This window comes from Herpailurus yagouaroundi, unplaced genomic scaffold, assembly GCF_014898765.1.
Source record: "Herpailurus yagouaroundi ecotype Mexico unplaced genomic scaffold, PumYag 189, whole genome shotgun sequence".
Taxonomy (NCBI): domain Eukaryota; kingdom Metazoa; phylum Chordata; class Mammalia; order Carnivora; family Felidae; genus Herpailurus; species Herpailurus yagouaroundi.
This window is the reverse complement of record NW_024412420.1, coordinates 14,901,061-14,918,550: the sequence shown is the minus strand read 5'-3', so window position 1 is coordinate 14,918,550 and position 17,490 is coordinate 14,901,061. Positions and strand designations below refer to the sequence as shown.

Here is a 17,490-nt window from a genome sequence, read left to right as displayed (position 1 = left end):
GCAACTGCCCTCCTACAGAAAGGAGCCCAGCTAAGTTAGTTACTAATTAGGAAAAATCATCCAATTATGCTAACTTGCTGAGGCTGGCAAGCCATGTTTTACTCTATGTAGGCAGAATTTCGTCCAGAGCACACTTGGGAATTGTCTATAAAAAGGCAAACAGAAGAGTTGAGGAGACGAGGCACTCCATTCTGACTTCCTCCGAGACAGCTGTGCAACGCGCTTGTCCTGACACCATGTCTCTGCGACTTTCCAGCGGGTCCAGGAGGGCCTGCTCCCGTCCTACCGCAGGGTCCCTCAGGCTCTCTGGCGGGGGAGCCGGCTTTGGAGTTGGAAATGCTTGCAGCATGCCCGGAATTGGAAGCAGTTTCTCCTGTGCCTTTGGGGGCAGTTCATCAGGAGGCAACGCAGCGGGAAGCAATCTCTGTGCTGGCTTTACGCTGAATGAGGGCGGCCTCCTGTCAGGCAACGAGAAGGTGACCATGCAGAACCTCAACGACCGGCTGGCCTCCTACCTGGAGAATGTGCGTGCCCTGGAGGAGGCCAACGCCGACCTGGAGCAGAAGATCAAGGGCTGGTATGAGAAATTTGGGCCTGGTTCCTGCCGTGGTCTTGATCACGACTATAGTAGATACTTCCCAATAGTCGACGATCTTAAAAATCAGGTAAGAAATTACACTTCACAATCATGTTTATTTCTAAACGTTCTTTTCCTTTCTTCACTGAATACTGAAAACACTTATCGTCCCTATGTGTAATTTCTTAAAGGAAATTTCAATTTAACATTGGAAATAAGCATTGAGTAGATTCAGTTGGTGAAACTCATGATAAAAATGTCACTGACTAGTAACTATATTAATTTTTATTATTTCCATTCCCTACTCTAAAAAAAAAAATACTTGTATCTTATTGGCTGTAATAAATTGCCTTTTAAAAGTCAAACCCCCCTTTTCCAGATCATTGCTTCCACCACCAGCAATGCTAATGCTGTTCTGCAGATTGATAATGCCAGGCTGACAGCGGATGATTTCAGACTCAAGTAAGTAGGCTCAGAGAGTGAAAAGGATACATGGTGATTGATGCAAAGCATTAAATTTAATTTAGTTTTTGATCCCTCCATTAAATATTACCAACTCTTATTCTAATACTGGTAAAACACTTGGATTGAAGCAGAATAAAAAAAATAAACAGAATGTTATTACTTCTTTATACTTGGCTATGAAATATAAAGTATGAACTGCTATAAAAGCAGCATCCCATCCCCTAGTTTCTTTTCTGCCGAAGAAATGCCTCAAATTAAAGAAAATAATAGCTCTTATATATACAATATACTTTGAAAATGTCTCTGTGGCCAAACCTCCCACTTCAAAAGTCCAGACTTCTAGTGTTTGATCACTGATTGGTGACTACTTCTCCCACCATATGACATCCTGGAAAATCATTAATATTCTCTAAGGTATGAAAATGAGCTGGCTCTTCATCAGAGTGTAGAGAGTGATGTCAATGGGCTACGCAGAGTTCTGGATGAAATCACCTTGTGCAGAACAGATCTGGAGATTCAGTATGAAACTCTCAGTGAGGAGATGACTTACCTGAAAAAGAACCATAAAGAGGTAAGAGCTGTCTGCGCACATTTTGCTGCCCCTCTGCAGATACCTTCCATCTGACAGAAAATAATGCGCTTGACTTCTTAAATAAGAAATTGGTACTAAAGACCCATTGTCAGACAAGCGTGAGGCCTGAGTTGGATTGAGGAATGGCCTGATATTTGTCTAGATTCACCCTTGCTTGCTCTTTCATCAAGTTTCCCATGGAGGGGTGGGGAGGGGGGAAGAATCCTGTTTTCCAGATCAATCAGGGTTACAAGAGTAGTGTTTGGCTAGGTAATTATAGCTAAGCTAAAATGATACAGTTAAGAGATTACATCTAATTACATAAACATACTATAAGCATATCCTAAGAAAACTAGATCTAAATTTCTACACAATAGTGAAAGATTCAAAACACATAAGCATTTACTTTATACATGCAGTAAATATATACATTTAATATTGATGTATATTCTTAAAAAAAATTTTTTTTTTTTAGTGTTTATTTATTTTTTAGACAGATAGAGAGACAGAGTGTAAGCGGGGAAGGAGCAGAGAAAGAGGAAGACACAGAATCTAAAGCAGGCTCCAGGCTCTGAGCTGTCAGCACAGAGCCCGACACGGGGCTCAAACTCACTAACTGTGAGATCATGACCTGAGCTGAAGTCGGCTGCTTTACTGACTGAGCCACCCAGGCACCCCTTGATGTATATTCTTAATAGGTGTATCTATAAAAATAGTGAGACTGAAAATAAATTGTTATATCAAAAATTTTTCTTCCAAATGAAGAGTATACCTCAAAGTATACTAGGAAGCTACTTCAAAATCAGATCATACAGCCACTGTTCCTAAGACACAGCTTTGGGATTGCTTTCAGAACCACTGTTTTCTGGGGGGAAAAAAAATCTTTATTCTTTGAAAATGAATTTGATATTTTTAAACAGCCAAAAGGCTTCTACAGTCGAGCCTACTACTTAACACAGGAGATCAAGCTAAAAATGCTACTTGATTAGTCATGAGGCTGTCTTATAAAAATAACTAGTTAAAAAACAACATTTACGTGGATACATGGGTTCAACTGTGGGCATAGCCCATGGTTGTTACTGAATACATTTTTGATAAATTAAATACAATTGACTTTTTTAATGCTTCACTCACAGACAAACCCACATGCATCTTTTTTTTTTTTAATGTTTATTTATTTTTAAGAGAGAGAGAGAGAGAGAGAGAGAGAGCGTGCACAGGTATAGGAAGGGCAGAGAGAGAGGGGGAGACACAGAATCCACAGCAGGCTCTAGGCTCCAAGCTGTCAGCACAGAGCCCGATGAGGGGCCCAAACTCACAGACCTGAGATCATGATCTGAGCCAAAGTCAGATGCTTAACCGACTGAGCCACCCAGGCACCCCTATTAATTATAAATAGACAAACATTTATAAATATAAATAAATATAAATAAACATAAATACTTATAATTATTTCAATTGTTCAGAATTATTCAGACTCAGCCCCTCAACCCTGTCCATGCTGTGTTCAGGATGTAGCTGAGTCAAGAACACATGGAAGCTGCTCTCCAAGTGGAAGGAAGACCAGTCTACCAATGTGGAGACATTTCAGTTGTAAATGGATAGAATAAGAGATGACAGATAATTCACTTTAAAGATCTTAAGGAATTAAGACTTTCTGTACAACAGAACTAAAACCAACGGAGTTATAAAAGCAGGACTTTGGTTCACCATATGGAAGAGCTCTGGAACAATTTAAAAAATTCTCCCATAAGGAAACAGGCTGCTTCGTGCGACGGGAATATAAAAAGTAGAGAAGGGTCGTTGCTTAGCTGGGGGCGGGGGGCGGGGGGTGGGGATGTACAGCCAAATGTACTCTAAGCATCCTTCCAAAGCTATGCCTCTGGACTGTGAGATCCCTGCATACCTGAGCAGCACACTTTTTGGCCTCCAGGAAATGCAGGCCCTGCAGTGCGCGGCGGGCGGGAACGTGAACGTGGAGATGAACGCGGCGCCCGGCGTGGACCTCACGGTCCTGCTGAACAACATGCGGGCCGAGTACGAAGACCTGGCCGAGCAGAACCGCAGGGACGCGGAGGCCTGGTTCAACGAGAAGGTGAGTCTTGTCCAGAGAACAATCCCTCCGCATCTTAGTGACAGTCACAAAACTAAGATTTGCTCCCTGGTTTATACCTTTTCAGAGCGCTTCGCTGCAACAGCAGATCTCCGAGGACGTCGGGGCCACCACCTCAGCCCGGAATGAACTGACTGAAATGAAACGCAATCTCCAAACACTGGAAATTGAACTTCAGTCTCTCCTAGCCACGGTAGGCAAAGGACGAATTCCCACCGTCTCCTGGGGTATCCTTGTAAATATGCGCCAGTTGGGGGCGCCTGAGTGGATCAGTTCCTTAAGCTGAGTTAAGTTCTGACTTAGGCTCAGGTCATGATCTCCTTGCTTGTTGCTCCTGGATTCCAGGCGTGTTTCTTGTGCTGACAGCTCAGAGCCTGGAGCCTGTTTCAGATTCTGTGTCTCCCTCTCTCCCTGCCCCTGCTCCCCTGCTCATGCTCTCTCTCTTTCAAAAATAAATAAATGTTAAAAAAAATTTGTTTTTAAAATATGCACTTATTGGTTTCAAGACCCCTAACCCTTGTGGAAACATATCCACATACACATTTATGTAACTAACTTAGAACATAAGAAAAGAATAGGATTTTACATAGAACAGCCAAAACAACCACATTCATGTCTCCAGTTTATTCAACCAGACATGTGCTCCTTTTTAAGAATTTCACAGTCTTAACCATGTGTCAGTGTGAAATTGAACACAATTGTAGACAAAGTTCACAAGAGAAGAAAATCATCTATCAGAGCAAATTTCTGCCTATCTGTATCTGCCTCAGGTTCTTTCTTGTTCCCTGATAGAAACACTCCCTGGAGTGCTCCCTGACCGAGACCGAAGGAAACTACTGCACGCAGCTCGCCCAGATCCAGGCTCAGATCGGGGCCCTGGAGGAACAGCTGCACCAGGTCCGAACCGAAACAGAGGGCCAGAAACTGGAGTATGAGCAGCTGCTCGACATCAAGGTCCACCTGGAAAAGGAAATTGAGACCTACTGCCTCCTCATCGGTGGAGATGACGGGTGGGTAAAACAAATTTATAGGGACGATGTCCTGTACTGAAGTCCACTTGAAACTTAGATCCCTGGAAAGTGAATGTAAACTGACATGACTGTATTTATTGTCACAAATGCTAAAGATTAAACAGAACACGGGCCTGCCAACATACAAATTAGCAACATGTGACAAAACCAAAAGATGACAAGCCTGTATTAAAGGTATGACAAAAATATCACCTCTAGATACTAAGGCAGAGTCGTTCCAACTGTGTAACCCACGGCAACTGTTCTCACCAAATAGCTAAAGAAAATGCGAGAGTGAATCTAGAATTAAAGGGGTTCCCTCTGAATCACTCTTTGGTGATGTTTCCAACGATATGTGTTCACAGGGCTTGCAAGTCTGGAGGTTACAAGTCTAAAGATTATGGATCTGGAAACATGGGAAATCCAGTCAGAGGTAATTAAAATGAAATTCTGTGTTTTTTTTTTTTTTTTTAAGTTTGTTTATTTATTGGGAGGGGAGGGACAGAGAGACAGGGAAACCAAGAATCTCAAGCAGGCTTTGCACTGCCAGCACAGAGCCCCATGCAGGGCTCAAACTCACCAACCGTGAGACCACAACCCAAGCCAGAATCAAGAGTCAGATGCTCAGCCGATTGAGCCACCAGACACCCCAAAATGGAATTGTGTTTTTATGCTGTCGTATTTCACTTGCGATGTCCAGCTTGGTTGTTTTTATATTCCCAGGGCTTAATGAGAACGGATATGATAAAGATTTGTAGTAGATATCAGCGTGTGCTGGGTGTCTAACTTTAGTGGTATGTGCTAATTTTAAACAGTGGCATATGTCACCATGTTTTTAGCGAACCAAGAAATCAAAATTCACCAAAAGTTTATCTATTTGTGCTTCCTACATAGTCCATGCTATTCAAAAGCCTATTAGTCCTTTAACTGATATAATTTCTTATTCATCTTTTCTTTCAGTTTTTTCATTGTGGTAAAATACACAGAACATAAGCGTTACCATCTTAATGATTTAAAGGGTACAGTGCAGTGGCATTAAGTACATTTATATTGTGGTACAACCATCAACACCATCCATCTGTAGAACTCTTTTCATCCTGTTCTACAACTATTGAACAATAGCTTCCCCTTACCCCCTCCTCCCAGCCCCAGGCAACCAGCCTGCAACTTTCCTTCTCTATGCATTTGACTACCCTAGGTCCCTCATACAAGGGAAATCATACAATATTTGTCTTTTTGTGATTGACTTCTTTCACTTAGCACAGTATCTTCAAGATTCATCTATGTTGTAGCATGTGTCAGAATTTCCTTCCTTTTGAAGGCTGAATAACATTCCATTGTATGGATATACCATATTTTATGTATCTATTTATTCATCCATTGGTGGACACTTGGGCTGCCTCCACATTTTAGCTATCGTGATCTTATTCATCTTTTATCAACTCTCTAAAATCTCCTTTTAAATTTTAATTTTTAGATCTGGCCAAAGCCATAGTGGTTAAGAAAGTTCTTGAGGAGGTAGACCAACGAAGCAAAATACTTACCACCAGGCTGCACTCCCTGGAAGAGAAATCTCAAAGCAATTGATTCGAGACACAAGAGAGAGAATTTGCCAAATACTCTCTAAGAAGAGAGAGCATTGTGTCTGGAAAAATGAGCAAGCCTAAGAAAAATGCCTGTCCTGTTTTCTTTCTGTTACTGAAATATGAGCACCGTCTGGGCAATCAATAGTGGTATCTCCCCACTCATCTGGAAGAATGTCACATACAAATATGATGACTTGATTGTCCTACAGAAAATGTCAGTTCTTTGTATTCAATAAACCTTCTTCCTTTAGCAAGTTACCACTGGTGGTATTGTCTTATCTTTAAAACGTTCATGTCTGTGGTACACATGTATGAACATCTAACAGCTTTTTTTATTATTATTTTTTTTTTACATTTGATTTATTTTTTTGAGAGACAGAGAGACACAGAGCATGAGCGGGGAAGGGGCAGAGAGAGGAAGACACAGAATCCGAAGCAGGCTCTAGGCTCTGAGCTGTCAGCACAGAGCCCAACATGGGGCTCAAACTCACAAACCACGAGATCATGACCTGAGCTGAAGTCGGACGCTTAACCGACTGAGCCACCCAGGCGCCCCTAAGAGCTTTGAATATATGAAAATTTTAGCCACCTGGGTGGCTCAGTCAGGTATCTGGCTTCAGCTCAGGTCATGATCTTGTGGCTCATGGGTTCAAGCCCCGCGTCAGGCTCTGTGCTGACAGCTCAGACCCTGGAATCTGCTTCGGATTCTGTGTCTCCATCTCTCTCTGACCCACTCCAGCTCACGCTCTGTCTCTCTCTTTCTCTCTCTCAAAACTAAATAAACATTTTTTTTAATTATTAAAAAAAAGAAAAATTTTAAAAATAATTGACAGGTTTCCCCCTAGATTTTCATGAGGCTTTCCCAATAATTCAAATAAGACAAATTCAGGAGGAATAAAAATACTTCCACTTAAATCCCCAATCTGCCATACTGGTGATACAATAACAAGCTTTTTCTCTTTCATAATAGCTACGATGCATACATTTCAGGTTCATCTATAAAATAATAACACTACTTCTCTCAAGGGGTTATTGTAAAGATTAAACAAATGAACTACGGGATCATGCACTTATGGAGTGAGTGCTCAATGAATGCTAACTCATTTTTTAATACTTGATATTTATCGTCAGGCTCTGGGCTGATGGCTCGGAGCCTGGAGCCTGTTTCCGATTCTGTGTCTCCCTCTCTCTCTGCCCCTCCCCCGTTCATGCTCTGTCTCTCTCTGTCCCCAAAATAAATAAACGTTGAAAAAAAAAAAAGTTTAAAAAAATAAAATAAAATAAAAAAATACTTGATATTTATAATGATGAATTTTCAAATCTCCTTTTCTTTTTGAATATGTATTTAAACAATATCCCAAATATAGGGAGGTTAAAGCAAACATCCTGGTTTAGAATCCAAGTTCTATTTATTAATGGAGTCATTCACTTGTATTACAAAGTATGCTTGATGCTTATAACTCTCTTGACCAATGGATCCATTTCAGGTAAAGGGAAATAAATCAGATGAACTGAAAACATAATTTCCTCAGGTCAAATATTACCCCTAGATACTTTGGTGACTCTCAGTCTTCTATGGATGGGCTATCCATGTTGTAATCCATCCATGAAAATTTGATTTCAGGCTTCATCTGAAAATGTTAAGCAGAGAAGATGCTGGGATCCTTTAAGGACACTAGAATTATCCTTGAGTTACTTTTATTGTCTTCTTCTAATGAATCTTAGCCAGAGGCCACTACGGTCAAAATGCCTAACAAGATCCTACATCGGATTATATGAAACAAAATATTATAATCTCAGAGAAAACTCCACTTAGAAAAGAAAGATCTTGCACAATTGTCTAAATGCTGAAGGAACTTACACCACCCTTCCCACCTATCATCAAATCCTCCCTCATTATAGTGATGCTGCCAAATGTAAATTCTTTGAAAAAAAATTTTTTTAATGTTTATTTATTTTTGAAGGAGACAGAGCATGAGCAGGGGTGGGACAGAAAGAGACAGAGACACAGCTTCCAAAACAGGCTCCAGGCTCTAGGCTCTGAGCTGTCAGTACAGAGTCCGATGCGGGGCTGGAACTCACGAACCACGAGATCGTGACCTGAGCCACAGTCGGATACTCAACCGACAGAGCCACCCAGGTGCCCCCAAATGTAAATTCTTATTTGTCAAAATTTATAGCCCTGTACACATCAAAAGGGCAAATTAATATTTCTGTCAATTATACCTAGTGGTGTCCAGGAGCTGTTTCTCTATCTCACAAGAACCAATTCTGTACGTCTCTTCCCACCTCTCCATTTAATGATGTCACCTAGCTTGAAATCAGCCGCAGAGAAGGTATTTACACCACAGAAATTGGCTAGCACTGTAAATCAGGACTCATTCCTCCCTGAGAGTTGGTCATTAAGTATTTACCAGCATATCACTGATTGCACCTCAAGAAAAATGACTTCATTTATTTCTTTTGAAATATTTATTTTATTTTGGGGAGAGTGCAAGTGGGGGAAGGGCAGAGAGAGGAGGACAGAGGATCTGAAGTTTGATGCAGAGCTCAAACTCATGAACCACGAGATCACGACCTGAGCCAAAGTTGGACCTCAGCCAACTGAGCCACCCAGGTGCCTCAAGAAAAGACTTAAAAAAACCCACAATGTTTAATGTTTCAGTATGTGACCTGCATGACCCGGCCTTGCTTATCCTTCCACTCATAACTTCTTCTCTGACCCCACCCTCAGTTCTAACCGTATCGCCCTTTGTGTTATTCCTTGAATACAAGTTCATCCTGCCTCCGAGCCCTTGTGCTAACTGTTCCCTTTGACGTGCACTTCCCCTGGACCTCCTTATGGCTGGTTCCTTTGTATCATTCCCATCAGAAGAGCTGTGTCTGACCACTCTAGCAAAAGTTGCTACTATATTAGAACACTCATCACCATACAAAATTATCTTGTTTATTTTCTTTAATGTTTATTTTTTGAAGAGAGAGAGAACGTGCAAGTTCATGCATGTGTACCACAGACATGAACGTTTAAAAAAAAAAACTTTAATGTTTTTATTTATTTTTGGAGGAGAGACAGACAGAGCGTGAGGGTGGGAGGAGCAGAGAGAGAGGGAGAGAGAGAGAATCCCAAGCAGGCTCCACGCTGTTAGCACAGAGCCCAGTGCAGGACTCAATCCCAAGAACCATGAGATCATGACTTGAGCTGAAATCAAGAGTCAGCTGCTTAACTGAGCCATCCAGGCGCCCTACAAGGATATCTTTAGAAAAACACACAAGAAAGTTGCAGCACTATAGTAACTATAGTAATGCAGCCAAACTGCACAGAGTGGTGATTGCCCAGGTAATGTAATAAAGCAGTGATTCTCAACTGCACTCAGTGTATGTTCACTCTCCTTTGGAGTAAACCTGAAAACAGCATGCCAGCCACACAGAAATTCTGATATTCACTCTCCTCCCCCATTCTCAGCCGAGATTGTTATCACAAAAGGTTGCCAATAGGGCTTTGGCAGGTCATGCCCTGCACTTGGGTACCCAACCCACATTCCTCTCCCCAGGCAGAGTGTCCAAGAGAGAAGGCACCATTTTTCCTTCTGTACAAACTTACAGGAAGGAATATAGCAGTACTGGGACACGTTATTAAAATACCAGAATATTTCACAGGACTGTTAAGTAGCCACTGCCCAGAGACCCCGTAAATGCCCTCAACCATGGCCCCAGGCCTTTCTCCATGAGTCCTTCCCCACCACCCAGTAACTAAACACCTGATGCAGAGCAGAGGACTCTAGGACCCCACTCCAGACTTGCCAGCTGCCAGTGTTCATTCTGATTCATCAGTGCCTGTGCCATAAGATTGCTAACTATTTTATTTATTTATTGTTTTATTTTTTAATATAATTTAGTGTCAAGTTAGCTAACATACAGTGTATACAGTGTGCTTTTGGTTTTGGGGGTAGATTCCCATGATTCATCACTTACCTACAGCACCCAGTGCTCATCCCAACAAGTGCCCTCCTCAATGCCCATCACCCATTTTCCCCTCTTCCCCCTACCCCCATCAACCCTCAGTTTGTTCTCTGTATGTAAGAGTCTCTTATGGTTTGTCCCCTCCCTCTCTGTTTGAAACTATTTTGTCCCCTTCCCTTCCCCCATGGTCTTCTGTTAAGTTTCTCAAGTTCCACATATGAGTGAAAACATGATATCTGTCTTTCTCTGATTGACTTACTTCACTTTGATTGCTAAACATTTTAAAAGGGATTTTATCCCTTTTTCTTTGTTTTCTTGTACACATCCTTCGAAAAGCCTTAAGGAGCCATTTGTATGGGTTCAGGAATGGTCTGGTATATGATGTAAAGTCATATTTCACAATTGTTGTGGTCAGTTTCCAGGGCACAAAACAGCAACCAGACCAAGAGCTCTGTGACAATGCAGACTGGATCCAAGTGGTCCTGGCCCCAGCTGGCAGGTCAGGGCAGCACGGCTTAGACCTTCTCCTCTAATTCATCTCATTAATGAATCAAACTAACATATCAAACTAAAGAAAAATATATTCTCTAACTTACTTATTAGAGAAGCCAGCACTGAAAGCATGCTTAAAGGGTCAGGCCCTGAACTGCCTCGATTCAAAATAATTTCTACCTCTTTCGTGCTGTGTGCTTTTTGACAAAGTTACCTAACTGCTCTATTTTTCAATTTCCTTGCCTGTAAAATGGAGATGATAATGATAATACTTTTTTCAGAGGGTTGTTATGGGGATTAAATATTCGATTTATGTAGTTTGAAAAGTGTTTGGTTCATTTTGAACCCTCAATAAATATAGCCTGTATGATGAAAAACTAAAAATGTAAAAACTAAGTTCAAGATATTAGAGAACTTGAAAGAGGTAGGAAAATGTAGGGATAGTCAAATCTGAGTTTCCCCAAAGGCTACTGAGTCTCCAAGGGGATTTAAAGTCCTCCTTGGTACTCAGAATGAGAAATAGCCTTATCAGTCCTTTTAAAGGTGAATGATAATTCTCCCCACTTTGCATAAGGCTCAGGCAATGAATTGAATAAACCAGCCAAGTAAAACAAAAGCATTCAGGAGAAAAACGACCTAATTCTAAAGAATGTGTTGCCAAGATGGCAAGTCTACAAAGAAAACACAGAGCACAGCTCCAAATCCTATCGATCCTATCCTTTGTGCACAGGTGCCCCCTGAGGCCAAGATGTTCCTGCTCAGGTGGGAGGTACCACCCAGCTAGGTGGGCAACGTGCTTGAACTAGTGTCTAAGGCAGGAAGCAGCTGAAAGCTTTCCAGAAAGGGAAACGAACACGGCTGCCTTGGTTCATTAGGGACCTCTCCCTGCTTGATATAGAATGGGGTATATTTATACAAAGTACTGAGAGAAGATAGCTACAATTTTTTTAATTATCTGGAAGATTTAGTAAATTTGAAACAAAAAAATATACAGGTATCAGTGAAGTCTTCTTAACATTTATACACTAATTTTCCTAATTCTTTAATGTTTACTATAAAACTACATACAGATCTTTTCCACTGTAATTTAACACTCTGCACTAGGCTGTTGATAATCTCAAGTCTCATGATGCTACAAGGACTTGGAAGTTGTACTGGAAAATGAGAAAGAAAACACCCCTTCCTCTCTTCTCTGAACTCTGCTCTGTGCAGGTGTGTTGGGAGCCCCAAGACCATCCTCAGGTTCAGTGATTCCCCCCAGAAGGGCTCACAGAACCCAGAAAAGCTGTTATATTCATGGTTATGGTGTATTATAGTGAACATATACAGATTAAATCCACAAAGGCAAAGGCACAGAGGGCCAGGTATAGAAGAGACTAGACACAGTGGAATCATAGAAATGGGACTTATTTCTCCCAGAAATGACATGTGACAACACATCTATAGTGTGTCCAACAAGAGAAGCTCACAAAACCTTGGTATCCAGGGTTTTTATTGGGGATCGGTCATGTTGCCAGGGGGGATCCATCTGACACACCTTAGTTACTCAATCTCCAGCCCCTTCAAAGACCACACTGATATACGGTAGCCCAAGGACCCCACCATAAATCCTATTGTTACATAAACTATCTGGCATCTACAAAGGCACTCTAATCAGGCAAGATATTCCAAGGCTTAGAGGTAATCTCTCAAGAGCTGGGTAAGGGCCAGACTTCTCTTTGGAATGTGCAAGATTTGGGCATCCTAAGCCTGCTGAATTAACCCGACACTGCATGTGGGATCTCATGGCAGAGCCCCACGACAGTACAGAATCCAGCTCGAAGCAATTATTCCCTACAACTCACCCCTGAACTGCCAGGATGGATGAACAGTCCACACTCAAGACTTCAACGCTCCTTGGATATCCAGGCTCTGTAATCAAGTGTAACTCATGGAGAGTCCACCTTTCCTTAACGTGAATTCTATCTTAGAGACCTCTTTTATTATTTAGCACCTGCCAGGTCCTGCTGATCTGCACTGGCATATTTTCAAAACCCAGCCACAAAGAAAATTGAGACCGTTTCACAGAAAGCCCCTCAGTTCCCACCTAAAATAGAAGATGGAAACAATTACCACTGAATGTACCTAAATCTCCACTCAGGATCAGAGGAATTTAATAGTGTTTGGAAGCTTTTACTATATAAGAGAGATAGGGGTGTGTGTGTGTGTGTGTGTGTGCGTGTGTGTGCGCGCGCGCGCGCGCGTGTGAAGAATACTTGAATCAAGTCAAGCTTACTAAGAATTTACATTCCTTGGAACCATTTTCCAGGCAATTAAACCAAAAATGGGAAGGTCAATCAGTACAAACAGACATGTTTCAGACATATCAGAAAATAGTATTTTCTAACCTATTGCCACAATTAACTTTCCAGGCCTGAAAACCCGAGGAGAGAGAAAATACGACTGGATACTTACTTAAATCTAACATAAAAATTCATCTTCCAGACATAAAACTCATTCCTCCCTTCCTCCTCACCTCCAATATCGATTTTTCTTAAAGTCTGAAGATAAGAACTCAAGGAAACACACACTGGCATCACAATTAACTGAATGGTGATTATACATCAGGTTTATAGATCACTTTCGAATTTGAATATACAGATACGTAACAAAACATCGATCTTCACAAAACCCTAGAAGATAAGTGTGATGACCATTTACAGATCAAGAGTCAGACCCAGAGATGTTACCTGTCTTGTCCTTGGTCTCACGGCAATTAAGCGACAGTATGGGACTTGGACTCAGGTCTCCAAACTGCCAATCCAATGCTTTCCCCACCCAACACACTACCTTAGGAATTTGACAAGGATTTCAAAAACTTCAATGCCTTGAACTTTATTCCACAAAAGGTTATTTTACATAAAATGTTTTAAAACATGTGGAAAGACATAGAAACTAATAGATATATGGGGCACCTGGGTGGCTTGGTCCGTTGGGTGACCGACTTCGGCTCAGATCATGATCTCACAGTTTGTGGGTTTGAGCCCCATGTGCTGTGCTGACAGCTCAGAGCCTGGAGCCTGCTTCAGATTCTGTGTCTCCCTCTCTCTCTGTCCCTTCCTGCTGGTGTTCTCTCTCTCTCTCTCTCTCTCTCTCAAAAATAAATAAAAATTTAAAAATTAAAATAAAATAAAAATAAATAATAAAAGAAACAAATAGATATACACTTCTTTTCTTCAACATGGACCTAAAATGCTTTATGCCACCAATCAACATGAAATGAACAAAGAGTAAATTATATTCATTTCATTAAGAAGAATTTACTAAGGCAAAGACTGAATGCTTGTAAAGTGTGACTGTCCAAGAGTCATAGGAAAATTGGTAGATTTCATGGGAGTTTTTGCTTAATTGTAACTTTCACCAAGCTTGTTTCATAGTGAGCATCTCAAAGCAAAGCTGGCGGAATCAGAATTCACAATAAGAAGTATCACTCACTAAAAAGATCGAAATTTTAATTTCAAAAAGCTGCTTTAACACCTCTTTCTCTCTTTCTCTCTCTCTCTCTCTCTCTCTCTCTCTCTCTCTCTCTCACACACACACACACACACAGAGGGAGAGGTTCTTTCTTTCCCAAAGCAAGGAAATATTACAAAACATAAAATATCTAATGATCATTTTTAAACTGCTGCAAAGGGACAGAATTTAAGGTGGGAACACTGAGTTTCATGTGTAAGGGATCCTAGAAACAAGGAGATCCATGGTTTTTACTCATAAACTTCATTTGTTTCAGGATTGATCCCTTTCAGGCTAGGCTCTCTTCAAGGTACATGGGTAGTTGGGGACATCCACTTAGAGACTCTCAGTGAAGGGTCACCACGAAGAGAGCACATCAGCAGTCAGCATTTGATGTAGTGAAATGAGTGTTGCATGGACTCCAGAGACCCTGGCTCCAACCCTAGTTTTTGCACCAACAAATTGTATTATATAAAGGAAAACAGCTTTTTTTTTTTTAGTTTTATGAAGTTTTTAATTTTAATTCCAGTGTAGTTAACATAGTGTTATATCAGTTTCAGGTGTACAATATAGCAGTTCAACACTTCCATAGATCACCTGGTGCTCATCACGACAGGTGCATCCTTAATCCCCTTCACCTATTTCACCCACTTCCCTCCCATCTGGTGACCACTAGTTTGTTCTCTACAGTTAGGAGTCTGTTTCTGGGTTTATCTCTCTCTCTCTCTCTCTCTCTCTCTCTCTCTCTCTCTCTCTCTCTTTTTCCTTTGCTCATTTGTTTTGGGAAAACATAATTTTAGATCTTCAGTTTCCTTCTCTGTGAAATGTCCTGACTGCCTGTCACAACTCTAATAATTATTTGATTACGTTGATATGTACAAGTGTGGTTGAAAACAGCAAATATGATGTGGAAATGCAAGTATGAATAGCAGAAGAGATCAGACAAGACAATGATGTCTTATTTAAAGGAGCAAAAAGCCTTGAATCTGATGAATCATGAGAACAAACTTGTGAAAAATGATACTTAATGCAGATTAAGGATAGTGGTGTAGGTGTAAGTATAGGTTTCCATGGTGATAAACACACCTACAGTTAAGGCAGTGTCATGAAGTAAAGACTGGAGGTTACAATGGTAGGCTTTTCCCACGTGAAAAGCATACCATCTGGAACCTCAGTTCCCAGGATAGAGCATAAACAAGCCACTGATTTGAAAATTGAAATAAATAGAGATTTGGTCCAGCCAGAGAAGAGCAAATATTATCCAGTAATTATAGAATGAAGGAGTCAAGCAAGAAACCTACCACTCCTCAACCTTTCTTCTAGGTAATAGTTTTGTAGGATTTTTAAAATTAAAAAATAGTGCATTGCAACATATACCTAATATTGCTTTCTGATTTTTTTAGGTAACTGGTTCTAGGGATTAAAATCTCAGAAGTTTTTTTAAATGGGTAAAGACATAATGGTTATTGAATCCATCAATTTGTCGTTAAAAGCAAAAGCAATCTTCTGTTCAAAGGGGGTTGTAGGGGCGCCTGGGTGGCTCAGTCAGTTAAGTGTTGAACTCTTGATTTTGGCTCAGGTCATGGGATCAGGTTCCATGTTGGGCTTTGTGCTGCATGTGAAGCATGCTTGGGATTTTCTCTCTCTCTCTCTCTCTCTCTTCTCCTACTTACATGTGCTCTCTCTCTCTCTAAAAAAAGAAAAGAAAAGAAAAGAAAAAAGAAAGAAAGAGAAGGGGAAGGTTGTATACCAAGAGGGTTTTTTAAATAAATCTTTCTACTTAGCTAACACATTTCATACTTGCTGTATGCCAAGAGCATACTTACTCTTAGTTCTTTATAATGATACCTTGTTCAATCCTCATGGTAACTCTATGGGGTAGGAACTGTTGTCTTCACTTTACAAATGGGAAAACCAGTGTACAAAGATGTTAAGTAACTTCCTCAAGGCCACACAGCTGGTAAATAGCCAGATAATAAATGGGGAGCTGGAAGTACAAAACTGTGGCTCCAAGATTCTTTAGGCATCATGCCATTCTGACCTTTTGAAACTTGAATACATCTTCCTTCAGAAACAATGTTATAAATAACTATAAAGTTCCACCATAGCCCATTTTAACCACCTGTAGCTGAGCTGAAATTCTGTAGTACCTGTCAAAGAATAAGCGCTCAATAAATGTTTGTTGAATTTAGTAGAGAACAGATACCCACCTATGACATTAGCACTGGAGGACAGCATAAAGCCCCAACAGCAGGAACATGGATGTTCTCCTCTCCAGCATCTCCTACATCAGTCCTAACAGTTGGTGGTGAAAAGGAAATTGGGAGATGGGGCCTTATGGAGGTGGCACAGGTCTCTGGAAGCAAATGACAGATGGGGTCTTGATTTTGGCAGCGGGGCTACAGCAAAGAACTTCGGCAGCAAAACTGCGAGAGAATCGGTTACTGTCACTGGGTAGCACAATATGGTTACACGTCTATGACAGAAGATGGTATGAAGTGCATAGTAAGGGGACAAGTGAGCTTGTAGGACTCAGCTACATAGAGACTGGGTTTCTAAGTAGGGCAGCTATTTGCATTCAATGAACGATGATACATCAGCCACCAGCAACCAAGAGTCTACAACTAGGTCAAACACTGGGACAGCAAATAATCTCTATTGTTTTTCAGTGGGGAAAAAAAAAGTAAATTATTTTTCTGATATGTTCTCAACCTTGTGAAAATTACGTAAGAGAAGACTTGCTGTGATCACATAAAATACAACAAAAATTATACACAAGTTCTCTAAGATCAGGGACTGTGATTGGTCAATTTCATTCCCAAGACCTAGCAGGGTGGTCTTTGCAAGAAGCAGTTAATAACTGATAAGGTAGCAGAATTCTCGCAACAGAGAGTTGTGGCACTGAGGCTTTTTATCCAGGAAGCAACTTTTATTCGTGCCAGCACTGCTCAGTTGGGTTCATACCCAAAGAACTGAGCACTGAACAACACATGGCATCGTTTTTTTATACCTTTTCTATTTCTTTGTCTCCCATATATGGTAACACACATAAACATGCAGTCTGGTTAAGTCGTCTCAGTTTACAAGGTCATGAGGGATGTTGTCACGTAGGTGCATAGCCAGGTTACCTTGAAGTTTTCTCTTCCTTTTTTCTCTCTCCTTAGGGAGGGGACCCTAGCACAATACAAGTTGACTTATTACTGCTATGTGTAAAATATAAACTA

At 40.9% G+C, this 17,490-nt stretch overlaps 1 protein-coding gene and 1 long non-coding RNA gene across 2 annotated transcripts; one reads left to right on the top strand and one right to left on the bottom strand.

The window, feature by feature from the left end:
• The first annotated feature begins 236 nt into the window (after positions 1–236).
• KRT25 (keratin 25) lies at positions 237–6,580 on the top strand. Its single transcript, XM_040497468.1, has 8 exons — positions 237–665; positions 957–1,039; positions 1,457–1,613; positions 3,547–3,708; positions 3,794–3,919; positions 4,519–4,736; positions 5,102–5,169; positions 6,214–6,580. The coding sequence occupies exons 1-8, from the start codon at positions 237–239 to the stop codon at positions 6,321–6,323; spliced, it is 1,353 nt and encodes a 450-aa protein (XP_040353402.1). The 3' UTR covers positions 6,324–6,580.
• LOC121044951 (uncharacterized) lies at positions 2,204–17,028 on the bottom strand. Its single transcript, XR_005797554.1, has 3 exons — positions 17,018–17,028; positions 4,279–4,281; positions 2,204–2,726 (listed from the first exon to the last, which is right to left on the bottom strand). It is a non-coding gene; the product is annotated as an uncharacterized LOC121044951 (long non-coding RNA).
• Positions 17,029–17,490: the final 462 nt, after the last annotated feature.

Bases quoted from the DNA above. Each gene is read 5' to 3' on its own strand.
- KRT25 (XM_040497468.1), top strand. From the start codon at position 237: ATGTCTCTGCGACTTTCCAGCGGGTCCAGGAGGGCCTGCTCCCGTCCT. The intron at 1,614-3,546 runs GTAAGAGCTGTC...TTTGGCCTCCAG, and splicing joins TGAAAAAGAACCATAAAGAG to GAAATGCAGGCCCTGCAGTG. The intron at 3,920-4,518 runs GTAGGCAAAGGA...GTTCCCTGATAG, and splicing joins TTCAGTCTCTCCTAGCCACG to AAACACTCCCTGGAGTGCTC.